At 46.9% G+C, this 15,979-nt stretch overlaps 1 protein-coding gene across 1 annotated transcript in view; it reads right to left on the bottom strand.

Annotated features, from left to right (window-relative positions):
• stt3b (STT3 oligosaccharyltransferase complex catalytic subunit B) overlaps positions 1–15,979 on the bottom strand; it is a 53,341-nt gene that overhangs the window by 15,979 nt on the left and 21,383 nt on the right. The window contains exons 2-3 of the mRNA XM_030102791.1: positions 6,626–6,734; positions 4,970–5,257 (exon numbers count right to left, since the gene is read on the bottom strand). Coding sequence (XP_029958651.1) covers positions 4,970–5,257; positions 6,626–6,734 — 397 coding nt within the window. The remainder of the gene's footprint in view (positions 1–4,969; positions 5,258–6,625; positions 6,735–15,979) is intronic.

Raw genomic sequence — 15,979 nt, forward strand, 5'->3', positions numbered from 1 at the left:
AGACAATAGGAGAACACGGGCATTCAGACAGACCACCAAGCTAAAGTCTTATTCCAGTGACTCAACTATAAAAAAAATACACACTACAGCCTTTATAGTAAATTGACAGAATGTTAGGTGCTGTAATCAATACCCACACACACACACACACACACACACACACACACACACTCCACTACTGTCTGGCTGCAACGTCACATTCAGTCTATAGGTGACGTTGCTGTTGTTAACCGTCTTTGTACAATCAGTTTATTGCTCATATATAACAATAGATACAACAAATGTTATCCAACAATGGAGGCACCTGCTAGAAATACTGTGGTGAAATGAAAGAAGAAAACAACATCCTCCGCTTCTCATCATCAGGCACGTTCTGCAGATTTAAAGTAAATTGCCAGCAGCTTCACAGCGCTAACAGTCTTACTTGATAAATGCTTCATAATGCTCATTTGTTATCTGGTAAATTGTTTGCCTCTTGTGATTAAATTAAAGTGATTAAAACACTGAATGCCATCTCTGGCAGATTTTTGTCCAGTGGGCTTAATTGGTGAATATCTCAGAGCTCTAAACGGCAAAAACAAGTGAAGCAGGTGGATGCTGGCGCTGTACGTCTAGAGCTTCTGATTCCCCACCATGTGTATGTCTTCTCCACAGCTTGATGGAGCATTTCAGCTTATTACCAGACTGTTTTCAACTCCACTACTTGGAAGTAAAGTCAATCCCAGCTTTGTAGGCAGAGCAGAGAAAAGGAGATGTTTGATGTTCTTGTTCCCAGAGCGCACGAGAAACACACTGAACACAGAAACTGTGTGTGGAAGAGATCAATGCAGGAGCATCATGAAAGCCGCCTCAATCAACCGACGGCGCTAACAACTGGCAAACTTTCCCGGCTCTCCGAGTAGCTGCGGCGAGGGACGGACGGACGGACGGACGGACTCGCCACTTCTCTCTCATAACGCCTACAATTTATAGCTTCATGATGAACTCAAACAACGGGACGGTCCGTTAGATCGTCTGTGTTGGGTGAGAACTCCCTCTAACAATCACACTGTTGACCAAACTTTCAGAAGCTACAAACCTATTTTACCTTTAAAAAAAAAAAGCATTTCCTTCATGAGCTTTTAAGCTTTTATGTGTAGTTTCGCTACGTTAGGGAAAATTGAGGCTGTTTGAAGGTAAAATGCTCATTTGTCCATTTTCATTCACATTGCATTGTTTTTAAAATGATGTCTGTTTAAACAGAAATGTCAAAAAACCTGGAAATAACGTAATTATCATGTTGGGCCTCTAGTGGGTGCTAAACGCACACGCACTGAGACAACCGTACACTATAAACATTAACAGCAGGAGTCATGACACTCTGGAGGCCGCCATGGTTGTTATTGTCCATCGACTCTCCTGTGTAGAAGAACTACGGTCGTGGTGTGCGCGCACAGTGGCGGCCTTTTCAAAAGTTCTGTTGTCAGTGGCTCCAAGCGTCGATGTAGTGTAAATGAACTCCTGAAAAGTTGTTTTATTTTCACTGGAAAATATTGTCATAAAGCTGCTTGATGTTTAGCAAACATTCATGATTAACACTTATGTAGATGCTGTGAATGCTGTTGTGTAAGCCAGGAGGGAAAACTGCTTTTTTCACTCTTTCCTAATAATATAAAAGTTACTCCTGCACGTTTTTGTACATTATAACATCATGCGGTCAGAAATCATAAACCCTGGCTGCAGCTGACAGCAGAGAGAGGGGTGCATTAGAGACAGGCAGATGCAGGTGAGTTAAATCTTTACTCACTTAAACCGATTCTTAACGTTCTAAAACTAAATAACGAATGTCAAACTGCAGGAGCCGCCGAGCGTCTCAAACTGAGCCGTATGACTCTTCAACTATTAAATTAATGCGTCGCGCGAGCGTAGCATAGCCTCCCGTTCATTTGAACTGCATTAGCTTAGCCTAGCCGCTACCTTGTTGTTTTGGTGCGGTTAGCGGTGTCTTCAATGATCTCTGAATATGACAGGTCAAGTTAAATAAAAGCACTGTGATTTATTTATATGACTTTTTATTACCGTTATAATGATGAATGTACTTCACCCGCTTCAAAGCCAGCTTCTCGTTATTGCTGGTGCTTTATGTTCAAAGCATTTCCTTACAGTCCAGTTTATCACTGGGGCTGCCGCGCACTTCATTTACAGATCCTTGTCTTCTTGACATTTGAGCACCGTTTATGACCACATTGAAATTACATTACTGATACAAATCAAATTTTTAACATGAACTAGTTATATTGTCCGATGCTGGATTATATGTTTTGTATTTACAGCACAGCATGTGTTGTTCAGCACTTGTCTCTGAATGTTGACAGTGTGTACACACTGGGTAATTAAATGGACCTGTTCTTAATGCAGGCCTGGTTGGTGGCGAGCCAGGAAGCCTCGTCTGGACGTAAAAGCCTGAAGACTGCCTGGAAGATGGACCCAAGCGGACCCTGCCCTGCTCTGGTCGGGCTGGGAGGAAGCTTTGTTTGCAGCTGGCCTTCATTTTTTTTGCTCCTTTGTTTATTCATCTCGTATTTATCCAACTCATCCCCCTCCCAACACCTGGACTCTTCCCTCTGGACACTCAAAATTGGGACCTGTTGAACCTCGCATTTCCAGCCAAAGCGATAAACCACATCTCTCTCCTGGTGCGATCAGGGATGATCAAAGATGCGCTGGACATCAAGTACTGTTCTGCTCCCTGTTTACACATTTCTAATATAAAAGGTAAAGCTTTAATCCAACTGTGTTCCGTCTCTCACTCTCCATTCCGAGAGCCAAACTTAATCTTGGAGCATAGCCCCAGTAATAAGCACAACTTACAGGCTACAGCTGTTGCTCCATTTAACAGTGCTCTTTCTCTTGGCCCTTATTTACACCAACTGGGTCATTATTCTTTTTCAGAAAAGAAACACGTAAAACTGACACTTTCCTTTCATAAATATCTATCATTATGGATGCACAGGGCGTGGAGACATAAGTCAATACAGTTCAGCCTCTTTCTATTTATTAGTGCTGCTCAATATACAGTTTGATCTTCACCGTCACGATGCGGACGTGTGCAGTCGTCACATCGCAGCTCTCTGCACTGCTGAACTCGACGCTCCAAACCAGGGTACCTGATGAATACACTGATCCACCAGTCACGAATGCTCTGAATCACTCTGCCGAAGCAGAACGCAGCCCTGCACATGGAGTCAGCGGCCGGAAACGACGCTGACAAAAGAGCAGCGAACAGGTTTACTGTTAAGATGGCAGAAAGGCAGCATAACTAACTGCTATTTAGGTCAACTGTTGAAAAAGACTGTTTTTATTTACTATATACATGTAAATATATACAAATGGGGGAAATAAGTATTGAACGCATTAACTGTTTTGCCATTAAATTTATTTCCAAAGATGCAATTCATGTGACATTTCTTCCAGACACTGGTATTAACTCTGTAACCAGTTCCATTCTGATGCTGAGCAACAATCAGGCTGCGAAGGTCTTGAGAGAGCTCCTTGCTTTTACCCATCATGAGATGTGTCTTGTTTGACTACTTGGTGAAAAAACAACCTGTTTATAGGGCCATCAATTAGCACTAACCCAGCTGATGTTGGTTTGCACTTATAGGAAGTACAAAGACTAATTACTTTCAGGTGTGAGATGGTATGGTGCCTTTCCTTGACAAACTATACAGCTTTCCCATGGTGTGTTCAATACTTTTTTCCTGTGTTATTGCACTTAATTCCACATAATCACTATTTATGGATTTGAATGTTGTGATTTCTTTTCATGTGTGGATTATTTGAGTTAATACCAGTGTCTGGAAGAAATGTCACATGAATTGCATCTTTGGAAATAAATGTAATGACAAAACAGTTAATGCGTTCAATACTTATTTCCCCCATTGTATATATATATATATACATATATACATATAAAAATGTATGTATGTATGTGTGTGTGTGTGTGTGTATCGCAGTGTCAGCTTTTTCCAATATCATGCAGCCCTATTATATACACACTGTGCATGTTGTTATCACCATAATGAAAAATTCATAATTCAGAGAAGAGCCCTCGATGAACTGTAGTTTATTTTGCTGTATTGGATTTAACCCTTGTATTTTCTTAATGGATGCAAAACAATCATTTTGTTGCTTCATATTTTCAGTAAACTTCCAGTGAACACATTAACACGCATTTAACACTTATTTCTGTAACAACTCTGACAACAGAGAAATTTTCTTTTTTAATTATATAGTTTTTTTTCCTTCATCTGTAGTTTATGTTTAGAGGCACATAAGCTGGAATATGTCCAACCTTTGTAACAATCAAAACTGTTTCACTTGGTATCTTTCCAGGTCTAAATGACTCAGTTTTGGTCTCTTTTATAAAGCATCATATTAATAAAAATGTTCAAACAACTCTGTGTTACACATTTCATAGAGTTTCAAAACATAACCACAAATTCAGCATTGATTTTTGTTTTTCAAAGGCTCTCATGAACAGTAAATTATCACATTAAAAAAGTTGAGTGGTGCATAAACTCAGCATATCGTTCTAAAACCATTTCTGTCTTGCTAACCGCAGGAAGGAGTCATAACAGTTGCTACAAATGATAACAACACACACTTAACAAACACAAATGACTGGCGGCGAGCGTCACACGAAGCCAAGCGAGAAGTCACTTCCAGTTAATGATCTGACAGGAAACCACGATGACGGGCCGAAAACAGACCAGCAGCAGGTTTAAAGAGAAGAGAGACGCTGAAAGTCTTTTCTACGCTCGCCCACATTCAATCGACCTCTTTCAGTGAAAGGTGAGAGGAGGGTGACCTTATGTGTCACCCTGAATCACCCCTGAGGGAGGGAAGAGACGCTCTCAGAGTTTTCTGATCAGAGTTTTGAGCGGCAGAGTGAGACTTGTGGGCGGAGCAGCAGGGCGAGCGGGCTTACCCAGAGGTAGTAGGTGAACTGCAGGGCGAAGATGGCGATGCCCTCGTTGTCGAAGGAGCCGGCCACCGAGCGGGAGATGTAGCCCGGCACGATGGCGATGAAGCAGGCGGCCAGAAGCCCCGCCCCCTGGTTCCACAGCTCCCGCGTCAGCAGGAAGGTGGAGATGGACGTCAGGCCGCTGAACACCGGCGCCAGGAAGACGCACACGTCCCGGATGTGGACGGTGACGTGCAGCAGGTTGAGCACGTAGTGGATGAGGCCCGCCGTCACCATGAGGCCCGGGTACACCTGCGAGGAGACGGGAGACGGGCTGAACTACACCGCAACATGTTCAAGAACACTTGAAGACACTCTTAGAATGCATGAAGCCCTTCCAGAGCGCTCGCACACCGGTGATGACGGCTGCCAGGATCAACCGGTAGTGGCAGGAGCGCGTCTTGCCCAAGGGCTCGTTATCATACTGGGCAGCACTGATTCAGCTGGTGGAGAAGATCATCTCTGAGGGTTCGATTCCCCAACAGTCCACATGTCAAAGTGTGGTACTGAACCTCAGATTGGTCCCACTGGGGGTCCTGAGCAGCTTGCATGACCTCCATCAGCGTGTGAACGAAGGTGAATGGAGCAAACAATGTGAAGCAGCATGGCTGGAATCTATTTACCACGTAGACACAGACTCTGGCCTCACCCTAATCCTGTAGCCTGACCCTACAGTTTAAGGTGTTGGTTTGTCCAACACTGGTGCTCAGAGCAACTGTTCTCTGTGCTTATTTGCAAATGGTTTTAAAAGAAAAAAAACCCCAAAAGTGCCAACTCGAGAACGGACAGGGTTTTCAGAGAGTTGTCGAGTAAACCTGAAACTTCTCCGATACGAAAAGGCAAAGCGACGACGTATCATTTGAAACGTTGAGTAAACGGGGCCTCAGACTCTAGAGGTACTGTGGGGGAAATGGAGGGAATGGACGCTATACTAGACTGTAAAGACTGGATTATGAATAATAATAAGTAACGTATAAATATTAGGGCTTGTATGACATGAAAGCATTGGTTCTGTGGGTTTAGGTCTGTATTCATATTTGTAAATACAAAAACCTTAGTGTGACGTTCCGTCCAGCAGAGAGCCTGTATCGTCCTTCCCTTCCATATGACGAGGAGGCGCCATGTTTAGGCTCCTGTTCGGTCAGCTAATGTAAATGTACTTAAGTGCACATTGGGTGTGACGGATTAGCCCATAACTCATCCAGGGATCACAGAGAAGGTATAAATATAGAGAGGAGGAGGAGGAGGAGGAGGAGGAGGAGGCGGGCTCTCGGAGATGAGTTGTAGTAATGCTGTGTTATAAGTGACCCCGTCTGTCTGGCCTTTGGCTCTGATGAAGACGGATCTCCTCGGTGTGTTGAAGAAGCTCTCTGCTGTCCCCCCATGTCCCCCCACCTCCCCCCGCCTCCCCCCGCCTCCCCAGGGAGCCGTTTAACTCTCCGCCCGGGCGTCTGAGATGGTGTTGTTGGATTGGAGTCGATGATCATGGAGGATTCATCAAAGTAATGTGGCTCTCGAGAAATAAGGACAAAGACCGGGGCGGAGCTCCAGCACAATATGCACACATCGGGTGGAGATGAGCCGCCCCCCACCCACCCCCCACCCCCCACCCGTACTGACCGTGCCCCCCACTATCCTGCCCAGCGGGTACCAGGCGCGCTCGTCGAACCAGTTGAGGAACTCGTAGAAGCCATTGGTGGTGAGGTGGTGAGTGGACCTGTAGTTGAACCTGAAACAGACAGAGGAGAAGGGTTTTCAGATCAGAGGGTCACTTCAGGCTTCAGGAGAACAATCAGAACCATAAAGTCATTACACACAGAGAGACCTCGTTTCTCTTAATTGTTCTGCTCACAAAGAAAGTGTTCCTCCTGAACGCAGCTGTAACAAATCAGTCCGCAAGGACGAACCGCAAGAGGTGAGAGGTGCCGTCTTACTGCCACGCTTACTTTGTTTCAAGTAATGACTCCTTAAATCTGGACGCAGAGTCGTGGTGAAAAGATCCGGACAAAGCAGCGTACAAGCAGAGAGGGTTTGATAAACCGGGCCACAGCGAGCTGAAGTCCTCACTGCTTCCTGCTGCTGTCGTCCAGAACGAAGCACATGCACCGTTCTCTGCACTGAGCTAGCATTAGCATGCTAATGAGACGATGGCACTGTGAGAGCAGGGAGCTAAAGGTCTGGGTTACGACCAGCAGTTTACTCAGAACAGGAGCGCTTCATCTCTGCGGGATGAGCTCGGCGCTGCGAGCAGCCACTGCCGAGCCGTCAGGTGATGATCAGCCCTGCTGCGACCTTCAAACACGTTTTGATGGTAGAAGAACAAAAACGCTTAAAAGTTTTTCATCCACCAAAACCTGACCGAACTGTAAATGTTGCTTCCGAGCTGCAATTAAAACAGGATCGGCTGCGATAAGTGAATTACAAAGATCACGATTTGATTATTTTAGCAATTATTTTAAATAAATCACAGAAATGTAATTTCACGACACTACTGAAACCTATATCCTTACATTTTAAAAAGCTGAAACAGACAGCCTCAAGTAAAAATTTAAGAATTTGAATACATTTTTCTCAATATATCAAAATTGAGTCTTTTAGGGATGTTGAAGTGTTTCTATGCTGTTTCTTTCTGTCCTGATCTGAGTCCAGGATCAGGTTTTGAGATGGTTTCACCCTTAATTCTTCTTCTTTTCATTATGACCGTAATGCAGGGGTGTCAAACACATTGTACCTCATGGGTCACATTCAGTCTAATTTCGCTCTGGACTGGGGCCGGCTGGTGTAAAACAGCCATAATTCCATATTTTCAACTGATTCTTACTGCAGTTTCAACATAAAGTCAATTTTAATGAAACTTTCTGATGCAGAAAACAGTGAAATGCCCCCAAAAATCAGTGTTTTGTTAGAAGTTGTTAGTTAGCCTGGTGGTTTGGCCTGATCGGAGCCAGTTGTTGGCCGGGTTTTGGTCCGCAGGCCTTATGATTGACACGCCTGGTGGAAGCTTTCTCCGCCACACCAGAGGTTCTGTTCCACTCTTGGCCAACAGTCTGAATGACCACAGAAGCATGAAACAATGAAACTACGCAGCATGAATACATCTCTAGAACATAAGAAACGTCAGTGGGAAAACAGCACGGCGGAACCATGTGACTTTATTTTCTACTGAGATATTAGTAATAATCCTGAAATGACCCTGCCTTGACCTACACACTGATCTCCCACCAATCTGCCACCATAAAAGACCAATGGCGGCTGATTGTTCATCCCAGTGCTCCGGCACTGTGTTTCTCAGCCTAATGAGAAAAGCTTTCTGCTCCGCTGCCTTCCAGCGTTTGGACTGTAACTCGTCCTCATTGTGTCTGTGTAAATTGCGAACATGATTTACAGTAGTGAGTGCGGAGAAGAGTTTTAAATGAGTGTACTGGCATGCCTCAGGCCGTTCAGCAACACAGCCAGATGCGTCCTTCTTACGGGAGACACCGCTGGACGTGTCTACAAGGTCAACGCCGAGGACGTTAGAAGCTCCTGTCCTGCGGGCATCAACACCATGGAAGGGTACAATTACTCAAGTTTTTGTTTTAATGTAGCTGAAGAGTTAATACTGACCGGCTGCTTTCCCTCAACCTCGCCAGACATTTTTAATCTAACGTAGAGTACAGAGGAACCTGGAACCGGGTCCAGTTTGAACGGTGGTCAACATGTGGGGGAAAATGCTCTTAATCCATAAACACCGAGCCACGTTAATGATGCAGCTCAGGTTATGAAATCAGCTCCTCCTCGATCGCACCTCGTACTTTCCTCACAACATAAATGAAGCAGAAACAGACGGCAGCGTGCGAAGCGGGTCGCAGGCGCAGCCTTAATGACCATATATGACTGGCTCCAGGTGGCAGGATCTAATTAGAGCGACGAGAACAAAGAAGCAACGCCGCTCGCTCTGACTCGGCATTTCAGCCGCGATGTCGTTACGGAGAGGTCCACGGAGAACCCGGGCCAGATCAGACCACGGAGGACACATGAAGGTCCAGGAGGAACCAGGACACACGCTCAACACGGCTCAACAACAATTACTGCTAATTGAAAGCTTGGTGGGGAAGCCGACTGCGGCCGACGCCAGGCTCCACGTTTCACCTCTGGGCCTGGAGTCTGTTAACCTGCACCGAGCCGCCAGCGGTAACTCCCGGGGTCGGCCGAGGCTATAATTAGAAAGGGGGCCTGGTGTAGAGAAAACAAACCTTGGATGTAGACGCCCCCATTCTCACACACACACACACACACACACACACACACACACACACACACACACACACAGTCAGTGTGGGAGTCCCCCGAGCTGCTCCACATGTATTAAGTGCTCAATGCGAACCGTCCCAGCGTGAAAACCAGCAGTAACATGGAGGGACGGCAGCAGACGGCTGGCTCAGCTCCCTCAGGAAGGCCATCCTGGGTGGAGGGTAAGTGCAAGAGCGCACGTTTTCAGGCTCTCTCCTTCGGCGCAGGCTTTTCCTTTATTTAAGGAAAGAAAGGATAAAAGGCACCTTCACACACACACTGGCGCTCTGGTTGGAGCCTGCTTTTAACAGAAAGCCTCTGGTTTTGCCGGGCTGTCGTGCCGGCCGGTGGACACACAGCACTCGCCACCCACTCTTGACTTCGGGGATGATGAGGCGCCGAAAGCCTTTTAGCAGCCGGGGTGTTTGATGAAGTGAAATTCCCCCTCGCCCGCGGGATCCCGGCTCATTAAAAACAAGAAAACAAAGGGGAGCTCTTTGAATGGGCCCTCTCTTTACACAAGGTGGTAAAATTTACTCCAACCGCCAAACAAACGGGCAGGCGTCTTTACAACCGGGCTTTAATGTGGAATCCCCTAAAAACAGCCGCCGTGTTGTTGGCAGGGGCCGATAACGGCGGTCCCCGCACGAGGAGCGATTACATTCCAAGGCTTTGTTACTCAAGCTCTGCGAGATTTAAGCTTTCTGATGTCAAAAACACTTGGGAGATTGAGGGAAATTACAAAAATTGCACGTGAAGAGTGATAAAAAGCCGCCCACAAATGAACTGTAATCATTTACAAGCATTATAAGAGCCGGGTAACGGTCCCAGAAATAACGGCAATAGCTCAAATCCTTGGCCAGCGTCTTTAAGCAGCTCCTAATAAAACCTATCTATTCAGATAAATGTAAGGCACAGTCCAGTTCCTCTCACTTTTTTCCTCAAGATAGAGACACTTAAGAGTGTCTAATAACGAGTAGCAACTCTGTCATGTTTAGAGTACGGTGGCCAACCAGGTTTGTACGGACTGGTTGCGATCGTGATTGAAGCTGCAGCTGCTGCTTCACAGCAGAAAGACCCTGGAGGTGATCCTTCTGCGAGGAGTCTGCATGTTCTCCCTGTGGTATTCCCTCCCTCTCGTTATCAGCTGGTTAGGTGGCGGGTTGAAGGATGTATGTGATCAGAAACAGGAAAAAAACAGATATTCTGAACCAACTTGAGCAGAGTGGTTTATTATTCACGAGTAAATAAACTTTAGGAACCCAGAATATTCATCGCAGACTGTCAAGGTGACCCTTTCCTTGCTGATTAGCTTCTTTTTGCTGGAATACTTTGAGTTTACCTTTTTTTTTTTTGACACTAGCTTGAAAAGAGTCCTTGAATCGCGGCTCCGACTTCACCGTTTCCTCTGTAGCTAGAAGACTTCCTACCTGATTGAAGAGTGCGCGGCCTGTCGCCATCTCCACTGGTACTGAGAAGTGCTGTTATGGTCTGGCCCGAGAAGTGAATGAGACGGATGTTCCAGAGCAGAGCTCCACCGGGCCGATCACTCGGACTCCTGCTGCTCAGGTGGGCTCACAGTCTGGACTCTCAACACCTGAAAGTTAAACCGACCGAGCTGACGGAGCGGAAATGAGTTTTAAGGGAACTATTCCTCGTCTGTGCGTGATGATATTGAGGGAATGATCCGGTGCATTAATACGAGCTGCGGCTTTAATTTCCTGCTTGGTGGACTGTGATCGAGGTTGTAACTTTAAAAATGGAAAGACTTTGGGAGTCAGAGTGAAAGTGAGCCGTCTGGAAAGGTCAAACAGCTGATGGCATTTATGTTAACTGAAATATAATTGAATTTTTTTCCACAGCAGTGTAAAAACATGGTCCAACAGATCGGCTGAGGAGTAGAAGAAAAAAACCCAATGAACTGATTTCTAACCAACCATAAAATCTGTAAAAACGTCTGCTCAAAACGACGCCTGGAGAGGCTGGTAATGCGGCCTAATACCCAGGCTGGGGCTAAACATAATGTCCCACTTACGGCAGGAGCATCCCTGCGCCGGGAAGATAAACTAATAAAACAAACAGAAGATGTATGACGCTGCCACTGACGGAGCAAACTCCCAACATTACTCACTTGCAGGTAATGGGTTTAGCGTGCGGCGTACAGATAGGACGGCTTCAGGAGGCCGTGAACAGCCCGCTCCCCGCAACTAAATATACTGCTGACATGCTTTATCCAGCACAGCGCAGATGCAGCTGAGATTACAGGGTTCATACGGAAGAGGACAAAAAACTGACATGAAAATCAACACAGGATGGAAACATTTCAGCTGCACGGTGCAGCGTGAACGCCACACCGCTGCTCAACAACACCGTCCTCACGCAGAACACACACGGAAGCAGAGAATGCTGTGAGGAGCGCTGCTCATCAGGAACGTGAAGAGCTGGAGCGCCGCTTCGTCCAAAACAGAGGAGCAGACCGAAGGACGTGACGTTTCTCCAGAACGAGCCTCGCACTTTGTGTTTGCCGTTTCCGAACTAAAGCCCTGGCAGAACATTACAGAGAGTTTACCCAATCTGTAAAGGCTTTACATTGCTTCACTGCTGACATTCTAAACCACTAAATTTAATTTGCTTGCTGTTGTGCTTTCCTGAGAAGAACAATAAACAAATGTTGGTGTTGTGTCATACAGCCATGGTGGAAACACCCTGGAGTACACCGACTCCAGGTGACAGCAGCCAACTCGGGGTGTCCTCTGTGGTTCATCAGCCCCGATAACGAGCCCTCTGCCCACACTGCCCATCACTCCCTGCCTCTCCGGGCCTGGCACGCCGCCAGAGCGACGCCAGAGCGAGGCCGGCGTCTCCTTCTGACGACCCGAGCCACTGCGCCTCGTGTTTCCCAAGGACGGGGCGGGACCGACACCAGAGCCCGGGAATACACACCACTCCGAGAGAGGTGACAGAGGCCGGCATCAAAGAGGCCAACACACACACACACACACACACACACACAGCCCTAAACAGTGTGAACACAAATAAAAAGATGAAAATTTTACAGAAAAAGCTCCCAAGCGACATTCAGTGCAAGTCTAAAACGTCACCTGGGTTTGATGTTTTCCCACTAGAGCTCGGTCCTGCTCGGTCTGCAGGGTCATGCGGGACTCGGAGACTTTGTTAAACTGTCTCGTCCTTCACAGTCCTCATTTGTGGTGGATGTGCCTCTGCATCGCCCCATCCTTTCCTTTTTTAGCCGTACGAGCTACTCTGGGAGCTCAGAGGCCTTCAACACAGCGTCCTCCACGCACAAGAGCATGCTGGTCATTCACGCCCCACCACTGCAGAGCAGGCAGAGCCAGGACACGTTCTGACGAGCAGAGACACTGAGCTGCAAAGCGAAGACGATACAAAAGACTAATCACTGGGGTGAAGACGCAACGGCCAGAGGTGAGACTGATGAGAATACAGGAACCACGGTGATATCGTACACACTAAACCGTCAGCATCAGGCTTTCAGACGGATCGTCCATTCACGTCCCCCAGCAGGGGGTCCACTGAGGAGACGAGGGTCGGGGAGGTCAGATATTAATATAGCTGGAAATCGGAGCGTCTTCTGCTCACCTGTCAGGCACGACAGCAGCCGGGGCAAAGAAACAAAGAGAGAAGAGAAGCTTGAAGAAAAAAGCTCTCCGCCTGTCTACAAGTGCCGAGAAGAAGCTCTTAAATCACTCTCCTCATCTGCCGACTCCTCTGGCCCCATTTTAAGCACAACCTCATTTCACAGTCCATGAAGGCTGAAGAGAGGGGAGAGCGAGGGGAGAGCGAGGGGAGAGGCGCTGCACTCGTCTTCCGTCCGGCATTGTTTCAGTCCTGGCAGAGACAAGAGGAGGACGTACGGAGGAGCGGAGCAGGAAAAGGAAAACCACACTCGAGGTGTCGAGGGAGAACGTGTCGCTTTGCATTCTGGTTTCAGAGAAGAAGAAAAAGAAGAAACGCTGTAGTTTTCACTGAGGTCCAGGTGATAGTCTATCATTGCAGCACCACACCTGTGACCCGACCTACGCAAATTAGGACAAAACACCACAAATTAAACGTCTGGAATCAGAATGCATTTTTGCATTTATTGTAGAATTTGGAGAAATTTCAGAAGCAGAACTCTGAAGGAATGTATTAAAGGACAGCCATATATTGAAACTTTATAGGAAATCAACGCTTTTGACATTCACAATGTGCAAACTGCTGTATTAATCAAATAACTGGAAAAAAAATCATTTAGGTGATCAAGCTCAGCTCTAACAGCTCCTGGACGTTTCCCCAAAATCAGATGTAAACAATAATTTTCAACTTGTTCTACTTTCCCAGCAAACGGTTTCTCCAAAGGATTTTTATCACGTCGCTCAAGGGGACAAATGTGAGAATTAAGTCAGATCATTCAGTAGTTTCTCAACAACAACATACATCATCCGGCAGCGCCTTCCGCTGCAGGTGATAAATGTTGAGACGAATACATTTTTTACAAAAAACAAGAGAAATGGAGTTTCATTCAAACTGATGGATGGACCAAACTGAACAGATGGATGGACAGAGTGAACGGTGCAGTGTGACACAAAGATCTTTTAAAACATTACAAATAAAGAACAATGAAGTGGGACTTTCATAGAAACATGGTGGGAAATCGCAACTGAAAGAGCAAATCCTAAAAAGATGAATCCTTCCCCGCCTTGTCGAGGGGAGGTGGGAGTCAGACGGCAACGCTAAGCTGGTTTATAAGCCCGAGTAGGAGGGGGACCTCACACAGAAGCGTTTATTAAAATCTGATAATGTCTCATCGAATTCCCACAAATCCAACGGAGCAGTAGGAGCGGGGGCAAGCCAATGAGGACGGCTGTCTCTCACAGTAACTGGGCTGATTATTAAAACAAAAACACACCTAGAGCTGAGAGCAGCTGCCATCTACAAAGCACATGAAGCACTCAGCTATTTCCGAGGCATTCTGGAGGCTTTCTGACCCGATCAGGGACTGGCGGGGTGGAGGAGGCACACAGATCAGCTGCTAAACCACTTGACCAGAACCACAGTGGATCAGTGACATTTCAGCCAAAAGCAGTTCTGTTATCAGATGTTCCTTTAGGAAGGGCCTCTGAAAATAATCTGTAAAAAAAGAAAGGCCTGCCTCTTTCAAAAGAAGCGTGTTTCCCGCTGAAATTAGGAACACATCAAAAATCCCATTGAGGAGTCATTTGAGTTAGTAACCTATTTCATGGTCTGGTTCTCAGCATTTCACAAAGTGATGGGAAAGAGGAGAAAACCTTTCAGAGGGAGAGCGCCGGCTCGCTCACCTCATCAACCTGCTTTGATTCCTCCCATCAATCTGTGCTGAGAGCGGCGACGGCCTGAACGGCTTCATTCACTGAAGGATCAGAGCCGCGGTCTCTCCAGTGTAGCTTCAGCGCCGGGGAACTCCTGCTGCAGAGGCCTCGGCTCGACCTCTGCAGCCGTGGAGTCCCACGCTACAAAAGAACGGCGGGGAGATAAAGAGCGTGCAACAAGCTGAGGAGAGGCTTGTTTATATGTTGTTTTCCACTGAAATTATGAATCTAGTGCAAAGAAGGGAACACATCTTTCCTCACAAAACTATTGGCTGGGCTGAATTAAACTACAATTCTGACAGTTCACTTTGGACACCAGGTGGCGCCGGTGGTGCAGACGTCGCTTATGTCTTTATCTGAGGTCAATTTTCTTTAAATTTCATTAGATTTATCAAGATTAGGGTACACAACACATCTAAGCTTAACTGTCCAAATTCAGCAGGCCGATTTTCACCAATATAAAGTTTGACCCAGGTCGGCTGGGAATAGTTTGTGAAATGTGCTTTGTTGACAGAAGAATTGATCTTTAACCAAACTGAATTAATTCTCAGCTAACGCTGCTGAACTGATGCATCGGTGCAGCCGTTCAAAGGCTGCGACGGGTTCATTTGAAAAGTGCTTCAATTAAGGGAAAATCAATGGATTAATTAGCTGGTGGCAGAACAAAACAAGCTATCTGATCTGATGTTGGCGTGTCCTCGTTCTAATCCAACCGCGTAATCGAGAACCGGACCGAAGCACTGAAAGACGGTAGAAATTACCGGCTGATGCCGAGTGTCAGGCTGGGAGCAGCTTTCAAAAACCCGACAGAACAAATGTCGGTGAAAAGAATGAAAGCAAGGGAAAAAAAAAATCAATGCATGCCCCAAGCGCTCTCCTTTAACAGGGATGTGCAGGCGTGTGCACACACCCAGCGGACGTGCCTGCAGCTGTGTGTGAGCCGCGAGTGCAGCGGAGCGAGACACCAGGTGGAGAGCATCCCGGCCGCCCGGGAGCTGGCGGGAGGGTTCGGGGGAGCTCGCCGGCTGCGGGCGCCCCGCGGCGCTCGGCTTCTCACTTCCACTTCAGCTTCCTCTCCTCTCCACATCCTGTCTGCTCGCTTCCAGGGATGGCAGCGAGCGGGGCTCACGCCGCTGCCCCGCACACCTGAGCCCAACGCACTGATGGAATCACACACACACGTGGCAACAGCAGAAGATTACACCTCCGCTGTGCTTTTCAGGTCGCCTGCACGCTGCAGCGGTTTCAAGTGAAAGGCGAACAACGTCCTGCCTTTTGGTTCTTTTACAAAATAACAGGACTCAGAGCCATTAAAGCCAGAAGCTGTCAGGGTGGA

The sequence above is a fragment of the Salarias fasciatus genome, chromosome 11 (genome assembly GCF_902148845.1).
Source record: "Salarias fasciatus chromosome 11, fSalaFa1.1, whole genome shotgun sequence".
Lineage (NCBI taxonomy): Eukaryota > Metazoa > Chordata > Actinopteri > Blenniiformes > Blenniidae > Salarias > Salarias fasciatus.